Below are 14,075 nucleotides of genomic sequence, written 5' to 3'. Positions count from 1 at the left end.
CCCTCCGTCTGGCAGCTTCACCTCTGTTCCTCCGCTCGCCGGTACCCCCCTGTTACTGAAGGCATCGCTAACCCATCCTCCTCGTACCCTAACCCTACCCCCCTGGTTGCTACTGCTCCTTCCTCGGGCTGGCCACATAACCTGCCTCCTCCACTGGGCCCTAAAAAGAAGTACAGGTGTTTCAAGTCCAAGGTGGACGACATCTTTCTCAGACTAGAGGAGGACATACAGTGGGGCGAGACAATGGAATTTGCTGACAGGGTTCTGGTTGGGCGCATCAGAGGTCGAAACTACTCGGCAGAACGCTTGAAGTCCTGGGCAGCTGAAGTCTGGGGTCAACATCTGGTGGACATCCCCTTCATGCAAACATTCGTGAGGGGATGGTTCGCGTTGAGATTCACTCGTGCTGATCATACCAATTGGATCTTGTCCTCTTACTGGCATTTTGAACATGCCCCGGTGCTCCTTAAGCATTGGACTCCCTTATTCGACCCCGAGATAGAGCAGATAGGCATTGGACCTATTTGGATTCGACTCCCAAGTCTACCATTGCATTACTGGTCAGAAGATATCTTCAGGCGGATTGGCAATGCGATTGGCTCCTACATGGACTATGATAAATCCTACCAGCACATAGGCATGATGGCTTATGCTCGGATTCTTATCAATCTAGATACCAGGGGAGGACTACAAGAGTTCTTCACCATACAATGGAGGGACACAGCGTGCAAACAGATAATTGACTATGAAGGTATCCCGTATCGCTGCCGTAGATGCAACAAAGTGGGACATCTATACAGGGATTGTCCACTCCTTCGGAAAAGCAAGGATAATGTTCAGGGAGGGGAGTCCGAGCATCCCTTGGACCATCCCCCTTGGCAGAATACTGAGAAGAGTCAAGAGGAGCATGCAAAAGTCGCTGGAGAACCCCAAGGTTTACCTGATAATGCGGAAGCTGCAAAAGAAAGCTCAGTTTCTCACCCACCTTCGCCATCTCCAGTACACTCAGCGACTAAACAGGAGGACATCGTGATGACAGGTATGTTGCTTTCATCCCCCTCTCACTTGCCTCCTGTGTCTTGCATATCTGATGGTACTGCATCTCATCACATCATATGCACGTCTTCTCTATTGGCACTCTTGACCTCTGTGGTTTTGCATAGATCCCAGGGCCACACCCATCCATCCTCCCTCATATGCTCCCTCCCTCTCCCCTCTCCCGCCACATCCCCTTGCCTGCCATCCCTGACATCTTCCTCTCACACATCTCACCCCATCCCCTCCCCCTCTGTATCTCCCCGGTACTCTCTTCGATCTCGATCGAAGGATAGAGGCTTTGATGCCATTGGTCTGGACTCTGAGGCTGCCCCTGTCACTCATAAGAACTCTCGAGGCCGACCCTCTCGCATCACTAAAGCTAGACACACTGCAGACGAAGAAGTTTCCCTTGGGCGACAACAAACCATTTTCAGGGCCCTTAGAGCGAAGAATGGCCCTCTTTTTCACCCTACATGAAGATCTTATCTTTTAACTGCAGAGGGTTTGCTAGCTTGCCCAAAAAACTAGCGCTCAGGAGACTGCTCACCTCGTCTCAGTCGGACATTATATTTCTTCAAGAAACCCTCTATTTAGCTGAACCTCTAATCCACACTCTTAACTCCTGGCTGCCCAATTGGACCTTTCATGCTTTGGATGCATCTAGGAGATCAGGAGGTTCAGCTATTGGGATAAGTAACAAAGCATTGGAGATCAGAAATATTTGGGGAGGCAGAGGCTTCATTGGGTTGGACATTTTTGCACACTCCATTGAGATGGATATTCGCATCATGAATGTCTATGGTCCTTGTGCAGACAGGGCTAACTATTGGAGATCCTTACTTGAATCTGACCTTCTACAGGCAGATAACATTATTCTTGGAGGGGACTTAAACTTTTCAATGGGTTTTTGTGAATCTTGGGGACACTCGGCTCAGGTAGACTCCTTATCAGATACTATTTCCAATCTACTCGAGGAACATCAGTGGGTGGACATACCTTCAGCCAGGTTACAGTATACTTGGACAAACAACCACAGTGGAGATCAAAGCTTGGCCAGAAGACTTGACAGGTTCCTCATCAAGGAGTTTCTACTCAACAGACTTCCCCGCATTCGACAATGGGTTGGAACTGGTGGCATCTCTGACCATCGACCAATTTTCTTGGAAATGGCCGACATAAATCAAAAGATCAGGAGCCCCTTCAAATTTAATTCCTCTTGGCTAAAGGACCCATCATACATACAGTTGGTATCTAACTATTGGCAGACCAACCCTATTATGGAAGGTGAGGGTCATACTGAAGGCTTCATTAGGAAATTATCTGAACTTAAGAGGATCTCTAAAATCTGGGCACACCAGAAGCGTATCTGTGATGACAATACTCTGAGGGAGGCAGAAAGGGTCATCGCTTCGCATGAGGACACATCAAATGGCACCTTCCCCACTCCTGAGAGCAAAGAACACTACTCCTCCCTCATCATGAAGCATTCACATATTCTGAAGGAAAGAGAAGAAAGCTGGAGGCTTAGGAGCAGGGAAATATGGCTCACCGAGGGAGACGATAACACGAAGTTTTATCATAAATTTGCCAATGGGCGCAAAGCCATTAATACTATTTGGGAATTGCGGGATGAGCAGGGACAGACAGTATCAACTCAGAGGGATCTGGCCAGGCTAGCTACAGAGCACTTTAGGGGTATATATAAAGCCCCTAGAGATGTAAACATCATGGAGATCATGCGGGTGGCTGAACATTTTCCCAGGTTTGTACTACAAGAAGACACGGAAGATCTACTGAAGGAAGTAACCATGGAAGAACTGGAGGCAACTTTAAAATGGTTTAAAAAAGATAAAAGCCCAGGTCCAGATGGGTGGACCATTGAGTTTTACATTGCTTTCTTTGATATCCTGGGGAATGACCTACTCAAGATCGTGGAGAACTGCAGAAGGAGCGGCAGAATATCCTCAGCCATCAAATCCACATTTATAGCACTTATTCCTAAATCGAACAATCCTATCTCTTTCAATGATTTCCGCCCCATATCCCTCTGTAATTGCCTATACAAGATCATAGCCAATCGTCTGAAGCCTATTCTATCTCGTCATATATCTCCAGAGCAATTTTCCTTCCTACACCACAGACAGATTCATGAAGCTATTGCTACAGCACAAGAACTCATGCATACAATGCAGCTCAAAAAGCAGAAAGGAATGATACTAAAGGTGGACCTATCCAAGGCTTTCGATAGAACAAATTGGCTCTACGTTAGACTGTTGCTGACCCATCTTGGATTTCCTTTTGCATACATCAAATGGATAATGAGTTGTATAACTGATGTATCTTACAGTGTGCTACTTAATGGGGAAGCTACATCCTTTTTCAATTCAGAGAGAGGCCTCAAACAGGGATGCCCTCTCTCGCCCTTGCTATTCTTACTTATTATGGAAGGACTAAGTAGGACTATTACATCTGCTCGAGATAGAAATCAATTGTCAGGCATCAAAATAGCTGAAAATTTTTATCTCACTCATCTATTATTTGTTGATGACATTCTGATTTTCTTAAATGGCAGTATCGGGGACACCACGACCCTCCAGAACTTATTCATTCTTTTTCAACAAGCCACAGGGATGGTGATAAATGACAGCAAATCCACGATTACTACTGTTGGTTGCACACAACATGAGATCACATACTCAACACAGCGCTTCCCGTTCACCTCTTTGAACTTGGCAGAGGGTATAAAATACCTGGGATTTAGACTAAAGCCCCTCGGTTACAGGATTGCGGACTGGACTTGGCTCATTGCGAAAGTGGAAAAAAGACTACAGGTATGGTATCATAAATATCTCTCTCGGGCAGGCAGATTGATTCTCATCAAAGCAGTAATTGAAGCCACTCCAGTCTACTGGATGACCCTAGCCTGGATACCTAAAGGTATTTTGAGTAGATTACAAAGTATATGCTGTAGATTTTTATGGAAGGGACACCAACCGGGGAAGCTTTTTGCCTGGGTCAAATGGGATACCATTGCAAAACCCAAAAGTTGGGGAGGGTGGGGCATCAAGAGGCTTGATCTATTTTCCAGAGCATTAGCGGCCAAGCTCGGTTGGCAGCTCATCACCACTAACAGTCTCTGGTCCCGAGTTGCACAAGTGAAGTACATCAGGCCAATGAATCTAATGGACTGGTTCCGTCAGCAGCATGAATCAAGACATAACATATCTAATATCTGGAAAGCGGTTATCGGTTCACTTCCTCTTCTGCGTGAAGGCATTACATGGCGTATCAAGGAAGGCAATGTTGTCCGAATCAGTTTGGACCCGTGGGTAGGCTGTGGCAATGCCCATAGACTATCTGCAGACTTATTAAGATACCTACACAGCAGAGGAGTTACACACATCAAGCACATCGGTGACAACGACAATTCTTCCTTTCTTCAGCAGGCATGGGTATCAGCACGAGATTTGGAGATACCGGTCCAGTGGCAGCATGAATGGCAGGACTACACGGATGCCCTCACCCAGGCACATATCAGACTCACTGATGGACCAGATGAGATAATCTGGGCCTTTGCAAAACATGGAGTATACACCCCGAGGCAAGGTTATATAAGGCTTATGGAATCTTACAAGCCACAGGACATCCTTCCAACCTGGAAAACACTCTGGAAGCTCAAGGCAGCCCCCCGCACACGATTATTGATGTGGAACATCCTCTTCGACAAGATCCCTACCGGGACCAACCTGATGAAGAGATCATTTTATGGCCCCTTCTGGTGCCACTTGTGCCGCAAGGATGAAGAAAGTACAGAGCATATTTTTCTAAAATGCCCTACAGCAATGGAATTTTGGCAATCCATCATCACTCACTATCCTACCTTAAAAAACTGGCAGGGGCACAATCTCATGGATGCATGGAACTTATGGTGTCAAAATCACTCACGAAAATACATTAATATGCCACTGCTAGTATGTTGGGCACTTTGGATAGCGCGTAACCAGGCCATATTCAACCACAAGCCCCCCCATTGGCCTGTCATTATGCACCACACGATCACCGATTTTGACTTGCTTCTAGATGAGGAAACCCGTGTCCCTCCCCGCACTAACAGACCTGAAAACATTGACAAATCTAAATCCTGGGCATATTTTGATGGCTCTGCCCAAGAGGCAGGCTGTGGGGATGGAGCCATCCTTTACCTCAATGAATCTCATTGCTTCAAGATCCAAATTAACTTAGGCAGGGGCACCAATAATTTTGCTGAACTCTGCACAGCAAAACATATTATACACTTTGCATTGCAAAAACAGTGCAGACACCTACAACTTTTTGGAGATTCTAAAATCGTTTGCAACTGGCTGAATGATGCATCATATTGCTATGCATTTTCATTGAGGCATATATTAGATGAAGCTAAAAGACTGATTACATCTTTTGACTCCTTTGTCTGTCAACACATTTACAGGGAACAAAACACAGAAGCAGATCAACTATCAAAAGAGGCAGCGCACAGACAAGGAAATGACTGGTTGATACAGGAGGAGATAGACGGAACTTTCTACCAGCATTATCATAGACCTTTTGATGATCCTATAGAAAATGGGCTATAAGGCCCTCATATATATAGAACAGCTCTTGTATTATCATGTATATATTTCCACTACTTTGTCATGAGTTACAACTCTTTTTTTTGGTAACGTACAGTTTTTTGTTGCTCTCTGCGTAGAGCAGGACTTATTTTTTGATCAACTTATATCAGTAACAACTAGTACAGTCTTAGTGGACTCCCTGCGTGGAGATATTTCAGACATTCCTTACGATCTATAGTTTGTGAACTCGTCAGGCATCTTTGCCTCCATATGCATATGCACTTGGCATCTACAAAATGTAATTTCTTTATATCAATAGAAATTACGACTTTTTTCCATGGGAAAAAAATTAGGTTATTAAGATAAAAGTTAGGATTAATAAATAAAATAATTTCAATGGTTAGTTTAAAAAGATAATTTATTTATTTATTTAAATTATTTAATTATATATATATATATATATATATATATATATATATATATATATATATATATAATTAAAATCATAATATTTGGTTGTTAAGTGACGAGTATTTTCATTCAATAATAATTTTAATGGTTAGTTTATTTTTATTATTATTTTTTTATGGAAATAAGTTAAATTAGGTAAAAATATATAATAAAAAAAAATAAAATAATTTTAATGGTGGGTTAAATTATATATATATATATATATGAATTAAAGTTATAATATTAGGTTATTAAGATACAACTATCCGGCGGCGAACCTAGGGTTTCTCTTGGCTCTGGCTGCTGCCTGAGCCTGCGGCGGCTGGACCTTCCGCGGGTGGGGGATCTGGTCGCCCTCCAGGCTCCCATCACCTGATCTTCGCCAGGGTTTGCTGCTGGTGGTGGTTTCGGCGGATCCGGGGTGTTGTGGACCTGCTACCTGCGGTGACTTCCTCTACGGTGACTCGGGTTTGGTGCTGAGCGGCGGCGGCGTCATTTTCCTCTGATTCTTTGAGCTTCTCTGCGCATCAACAGCCCTCCGACTTGGCAGTTCTCGCCGGGGGTTTTGGCCTCTGAACTTTTGTGCTGCGTTGCTGTGTGGGGACTGGGGCTTCGGGCTTGACTTCTTTCATGGGGGCGAGGTGGCTGCCCTAGCCGCCTCTGCCCCCGTTCCGACCCGCCTCAGCTCATATTGGGACCTGTTCGGGCTCCATTGCTGTTGCTGGGTTCATTTTTTGGGTCCTCTGCTTGCCTACCATTGCAGCTTTGGAGAGTGTCGAGGGATCTGGCATCGATTCGTGCCGCTCTTCTATGGCTGTCTATGGTTGGTTTCTTTTCTGGCTTCACTGGATAGATGTGTGGATTTCTGCGGGTTATTGGTGGAGAGTTGAGGGGATGGGGGTATGGCTCCATTTCGTGCCTCTTCCCTCTGGTTGCATCATTTCTGCACATCCCACTGGAGCTATCGTTTATTTACTGTTTGTATTAGCTTGTTTGGGTAGGTGTATACTCCTGTTGGGGTGTACATACCCGGTTTCGGAGCTTTTGTTTTTTTTACTGTTTTTATTAGCTATATTGGGTAGGCGTATACTCCTGTTGGGGATACATACCCTGTTTCTTAGCTTGTATGGGTTGGAGTTACACTCCTGTTGGGGTTTACATACCCTGTTTCTGGAGGCCCTGTCTGAGGGTTGTATCTGCATACTTCCCAGAAGTATTGGTTATTGTAAGTGGTTTCTTACCACACTACTGCATATGCTTTGGCATCTACAACATGTAATCTCTATTATCTTCTTTCTTAATAGAAATTACGAACTCTATTTTCCCCGGAAAAAATATTAGGTTATTAAGATAAAAGTTAGGATTAATAAATGAAAAAAAAATTAATGGTTAGATTAAAAAGATAATTTATTTATTTATTTAAATTATTTAATAATTATTATTAATATATATATATATATATATATATATATATATATATATATATAGGTTGTTAAGTGACGAGGGGAACCCATGGCAACACCACAAGTCTGCTCAAAGAATTCACCCTCGAAACAGAAGAACGTGGAAGTGAGACAGATCTCCACCAGATGCGCGGTATCGGGGTCTGTTAGGCGATAGATCACTTCCAAGGCCTCCTTTATAGAGATGCAAGAATAAAGGGAGACCACATCAAAGTTGACGAGAATGTCCTCGGGGCTAAGCTTAATATCCTTAAGCTCCTTAATGAAGGATGCAGAGTCTTTCACAAAGGACTCAGTGCAGCCAACCAGGGGCTTAAGTTTAAGGGCAAGGAACTTGGCCAGAAGATAGGTCGGACCGCCAATGGTGTTGACGATAGGCCAACCTAAGACATGGGAGATCCAAGTCTTCAGCATTAGTTGAGCATGTGGAAAAGACCAAGCATCAGATGTGTATTGAGGAGGCCAAGGTTGTTGCCAAAGTTGCTCAATTCCATCATCGTAAATTGAGGGAAGCTATTGAGATTGAAAAGAGGCCGAGCAATCTCAATAGAGATGATGGCTGGAAAATCAGTAGGTGCTGGATTCCAACACTCTCTTCTTAGTCGGTTTTTCTGCCCCCTCCTCGTTTTTGAGCTCTTTTTATATATATATATATATAATTATTATTATTATTATTATTATTGGTTTATTTATTTATTTATCTATAATTTATTTATTTATTTATTATTATTATTATTATTATTATTATTATTTAATTTAACAACCTAATATTATAATTTTATATATGTATATATATAATATTAGCAATATTTAATAAATAATTTAATTAAATAAATAAATTGCCTTTTTAAACTAACCATTAAATTATTTTATTTATTTATATAGTGTTTTATCTTAACTTTATAATTTTAATTATAATATATAAATATATATATATATATATATATATATATATGATTATAAATAAATAAATTATTAAATTAATTTTTTTAAACTAACCATTAAAAATTATTATTAAATTAATAAATAAAAATTCTCGATCTAATATTATGATTTTAATTAAAATATATATATATATATATATATAATATTAAAAATAATTATTAAATAATTTAAATAAATAAATAAATTATCTTTTTAATCTAACCATTAATTTTTTTTTATTTATTAATCCTAACTTTTATCTTAATAACCTAATATTATAACTTTAATTAATATATATATATATATATATATATATATATATATATATATATATATTAATAAATAATTTAAATAAATAAATAAATTACTTCTTTAACCAGCCATTAAAATTATTTTATTTTTTTATATATTTTTACCTAATTTAACTTATTTCCATAAATAATAATAATAAAAATAAACTAACCATTAAAATTATTATTGAATGAAAATACTCGTCACTTAACAACCTAATATTATGATTTTAATTAAAATATATATATAATAATTATTAAATAATTTAAATAAATAAATAAATTATCTTTTTAAACTAACCATTGAAATTATTTTATTTATTAATCCTAACTTTTATCTTAATGGCCTAATATTATAACTTTAATTAAAAAAAAACATATATATATAATTTAAATAAATAAATAAATACCTTTTTTAAACCAACCATTAAAATTATTTTATTTATTTATGTATTTTTACCTAATTTAACTTATTTCCATAAATAATAATAAGAAAAATAATAATATTAAATTAATAAATAATGATTTGACCTGGGTCCTAAGGTCAAAATTAGCCGTTAGTCAATTTAGCCGTTGGAGACTCTGCTCAGACTATTTAACATGCTAAGCTGGATCTATTTCTCCAACTTGCCCTGACGATGAACCACACTAGTTGGTTCGAAACGCGTCGACAAATGTCTGTCTACATGTGATTTACGCCGAAGTTATTCTTTCAACTATTATGGATCACAGAAGCCTCAATTCAATCATTGACTCTGTCAATGATATTTGGCCATCCATTCAAGTGATTTTTGAACAAATAGACCTGATAAAGATAGCTACAGAAGCTATCTAAAAAGTCAAGGAAGAACTAGGAGACATGCCTGAAGATGTAACAAGACTTATCCACTTCCTCAACAGTAAAAACAAGTATGAACTTCAAGAATTGGATATAAAGGATAGGACAGAAAAAAATTTGGACGTAAGAAAGGCCCTTTCCATGAGAAACTTAATGTTAAACTTGGAGGACAAGTGTCAAAATATGCAGGTACCAGTTGATAGATTTATGACCAAGTTTCAAATTTTGAGAGGGAAAGGGTTACCCAGTCCCTTGGTCATAAATGACAAGCTCATAACACAACAAGATTATAACAACAAAATCAGAGAGCTAGCTAAAGAACAAGCCAGTACATCATCAATAAAGGCATTTCCAACAGGTAAGGTTCTTTACCAGACATTTGAAAACCTATTTTTCCTCCAGCATGAGGTGAAACACCTATTCATCACTAGGCCTACTTTTGCTAAGTACACTGCGGCAAATGAGATATATAGAAGGATGTTGAAAATCAAGTTACCTGATGCAAAATTGTGGGAAAAATTGATTGATTTACTATAGTAAAATGTAGTAAAAAAATGTTAACGTACAGTCAACAAAGTAAAGGGTAAAGACAAGTCAGCATGGCTAAAGAGTATCAGTGCCAAAGAGTATCAGATGAAAGCCAAAAGTAACTAAAGCCTCCAGCGTGAAAGTTCAAACAACAAAGAGCATAAAGGGATACAAATCAAACTATAAAGGCTAGTAGCACCACAATAAAAGGGACAACATGAAATTAGTTCAATAGTTGTCTCTATCTTCTTGCAAGAAGATATTTGTATTTCTTAGATTAAATCTCAAGTTAGTTTGAGATATTTTGTAATAAATTTTTGTATAAATACTTCATAAATCGAAGTATGTAGGTGTGGATTCCTAGACATTTCTATAGACTTCTTGATCAAATATTGTAAAGCTATTGTATTACTGACTGGACCGGCAAGCTGGATTGATGATTAAAGACAAGATATTTCATAGGATTCATGTGTAAAGCGAAGTGCGGACAAGTATTCTCTCATGTTATTGTCATCTTCCTTAAAGTTTTTCCATAATCTTTAATGTATTTATGTATCTGAATGCTATAACATGGAATGATATCTCAGAATTTGTTTAGTTACACTTTGTTTTAACTGTTATGCATTTAAATGTTTTCTACTGATATCTAAGTTAAGGAATTCTTAATTTCTTCTTAGTTTAGGTTTTCTCTTTATAATTTATAGCAAATGATTCTTAATTTCCCTTTGTTTCCGATTACCCTCTATTCCTCGTTTAAGTCCTGGTCTGAGAATTATTGATTGCTCTCTCGCCTTGATTCAAACCATTTCACCCCTCTGGCCCAAAGACCTCCACTCTACTCTGCTATCTTTCCCTTTGAACATTCCCTTTAGTGAGTTAATTCTAGTTCTGCTACCCTTCTGTTGACTCCATAGCCCAATGGTCTAAAGACATCATTTTATCCATCTATTTTAAGGATTCCACCATCCAATCTTCAATACAAATAAAAAACTCCTTGAACATTCAGAACTAGCCTAAAATCCAAACAAACAAAGCTAAATCACATAGAGAGAGCCCTCTCTGAACCTAGGTTGGCTAGAGCCTATGCCCAAAACTTGGTTCGTGGTTACCTCGATCATTTTCTTGCTTCTAATAACTTCTAGAGAAAATTCTGAGTGATAACATAGTGGCGACCATACTAGGGAATCGAATCCTCAGTCTTAATAAAGCTTTAAGAAAATTCCAAATCTTCATTCTGAGCCTCTTAAAGTCATTTGTTAGAAGTTATCTAGAAAAAATCTCACAAAAACAATTAAAAATTTTGAAATTCAGGCTTCCAGGAAGACTCGTTTTACTAGGGTTAATCCAGATCCAAACCCTACCCCAGTAGTTGATAATCCTAACCTAATTCCAAGAAAATCCAAAAAAGTAGAAAGTTCAGTTAGCCAGATACCATTAGTTAATTCTAATTCATGTCCTGATGAGTGGTTATTTTTAGAAGAACTTTGATGTACCCTTTGATCTTTCATTATTTAGAACAAAATCCGAAAACGCACTCAGTGAAACTGTTCTAGATCCTTAATTTATTGCAGACCTTGAAGTTCAACAAGCCAACAAATCCATTGATGAATACATTCTGAAATCTCCGCAATCATCCATTAATACTGCCACAGCCCATGAGATTTCTAAACAATCATCCATTACCTTGAGTTCACCATTGTTCCCTTCAACTTCATTAATAATACCTTCTGAAGTCCATTCTTCACCACCATTATACCTACTCTCCCTCACCAACCTATCATCTCCCATTCATCACCTACTAGTCCTGGTTCTCCATCCACTACTGCATCATGTCCAAGTACCTCAACCCCACATCTTAGCCCTTCCTAGCTTACAACCATGGCAAATAAATATGCTCCTCTTGTTTTACCAACCCAACTTGGTGCTATGCGAGCAAACTACCAAAGTAAAATTTTTCAATTTGATGGCACAGGGCATTATACTGCACAACAACATGTCAACAAGATAACAGATTACTTTGAGTTGCACAAAATTGACACGGATAATGTTCAAATGAGACTCTTCACCCAGACTTTAGCTGGTGATGTTAGGAAATGGTTTAGAGAATTGCATGTTAATAGTATTGATAGTTTAGATGCATTTCATCAGCAATTTTTGAGCACATGGGAAAAGAAAAAGAATCCCCTACAAATCCTTTCAGAATATGAGAATATGAGAATATTAGAAGAGGACCTAATGAAACTGTTCAAGATAACTGCACCATATTCAATAATATATATAACGCCATCTCAGTTAATCTTAGACCCTCACCTAACTTAACATTATTAAAGTTCCCTGATGGTTTTGACACAGATATGGCATACCAACTTAGGGAAAGAAACCCCCCAACATTAGAAGAAATGAAAAGTGTAGCTATTAGTGTTGAAGCTAATTTGTTAGCTAAGAGGGCTAGAGTTAGAAATGAAAGAAGAGGAACTGCAAAGGATGAAGCTTCACCCTCTGACATTAAAATAGATAGCTTAGCCAAAAGTATGGAAAAACTAATGGATAGAATAGATAACATAGAAAGGAAACCCCAATGGGATAACCAACAAGCACCTCCAGTTAGAAACCCAAATTTTAGAAAAAACCAAAACCAAAACATTGGGAAAAATGGACCATATTAGAACATTAGGCCTCCTTTTCAAGAAAATTATGCAGAGACATCCCATCCTGAAGATCCAGAACAAGATACACAAATTAACCTAATGGAAATAAATGATGAGGACATTGTTTTTCTAACCCAAGATGAGCTGGAATTTTATATGCTGCAGCAATTACAAATACAGTATGGAGAATCATTTGATTACAAACAAGGATATGATTCTACCATCTTTGAAGTACATAAACAATATAGTCTAAGAAGCAAAAAGAATGCTGACGTCCCTGACCAAACCAAGAAAACAGTACAAAGTCAACCCAAAAAAATAAAAGAAGCCCTTGTTTCAAAAATTCACCAAATTCTCCCTAAGCAGAACCCAAATCCTTGTGGCCCCACCATTGTAGATATAACCTCTGATCAACCTGCTATTGATCTGCCATCCACTTCAATTCCACCTAAGGAACCTGTGGACAAAGCTCAAAACATCAGATATGAAAATCCATCTAAGGAGGTCCCCAATAAAGGAAAAGAAGACAAGCCCACTCAAGTGCCTGCTGCAAAAAATCAAAACCTTCAAACAGAAAAAGTTTCTTTGCCATTCAGTATGGGAGCAGAGATAGAAAAATTAAATATTTCAGTGTCTTTAACGGAACTAATCAAGAATGAAACTTACAAATCACAGATAAACCAGACCTTAAACATTGCTGAAAATGAGGATTCAGTCAACCTGTTTAATGACCAACCAGAACTCATATTTGGTCCAGATGTTAATGGCAAACCATTAGAAGGAGGAGTTCCACCTTTTTACATCAGCCTTAGTATCCATGACAAAATTCTACACAATGCAATGTTGGATTATGGGGCTTCTCACAACTTAATGCCCAAATCAATGATGGAGAAATTAAACCTAGACATTACAAGGCCTTGCAAAGACTTATTCTCATTGGACTCTAGTCAGGTACAATGTCTAGGATTGATAAAAGACTTGTGTGTTACTTTAGTTCAATATCCTGCCAAAATCATCCTTATGGATAATGTAGTTGCTGACATCCCACCAAAAGTATGACATGCTATTATCTAGATCATGTGGAGCCAAACTTTAGGGATCCTTACAATTAGATATGTCATATGCAACAATCTCTGTTTTTGGGCAACCTAAGAAACTATACCAAGAAACCTTAATGAAATATATGGTAAGTAGTCAGGATCGGCCTCAAAACTTTCCCATCTACTCCATACACTCAGATATCGATTCTTTTATCTTGTATAATGCCGATCAAATACAAGAAGAAATTTCAGACAATATTAATA

The 14,075-nt window shown here is 38.5% G+C and overlaps 1 protein-coding gene across 1 annotated transcript; it reads left to right on the top strand.

The window, feature by feature from the left end:
• The first annotated feature begins 243 nt into the window (after positions 1–243).
• On the top strand, positions 244–5,651 carry LOC149179108 (uncharacterized). Its single transcript, XM_089422354.1, has 2 exons — positions 244–1,039; positions 1,852–5,651. The coding sequence occupies exons 1-2, from the start codon at positions 244–246 to the stop codon at positions 5,649–5,651; spliced, it is 4,596 nt and encodes a 1,531-aa protein (XP_089278480.1).
• The last annotated feature ends 8,424 nt before the right edge of the window (positions 5,652–14,075 follow it).

This window comes from Pinus tabuliformis, chromosome 4_1 (assembly GCF_031772625.1).
Source record: "Pinus tabuliformis cultivar Carrire ecotype Pingquan chromosome 4_1, CPIR1, whole genome shotgun sequence".
Lineage (NCBI taxonomy): Eukaryota > Viridiplantae > Streptophyta > Pinopsida > Pinales > Pinaceae > Pinus > Pinus tabuliformis.
This window is presented reverse-complemented; position numbering and strand designations above follow the sequence as displayed.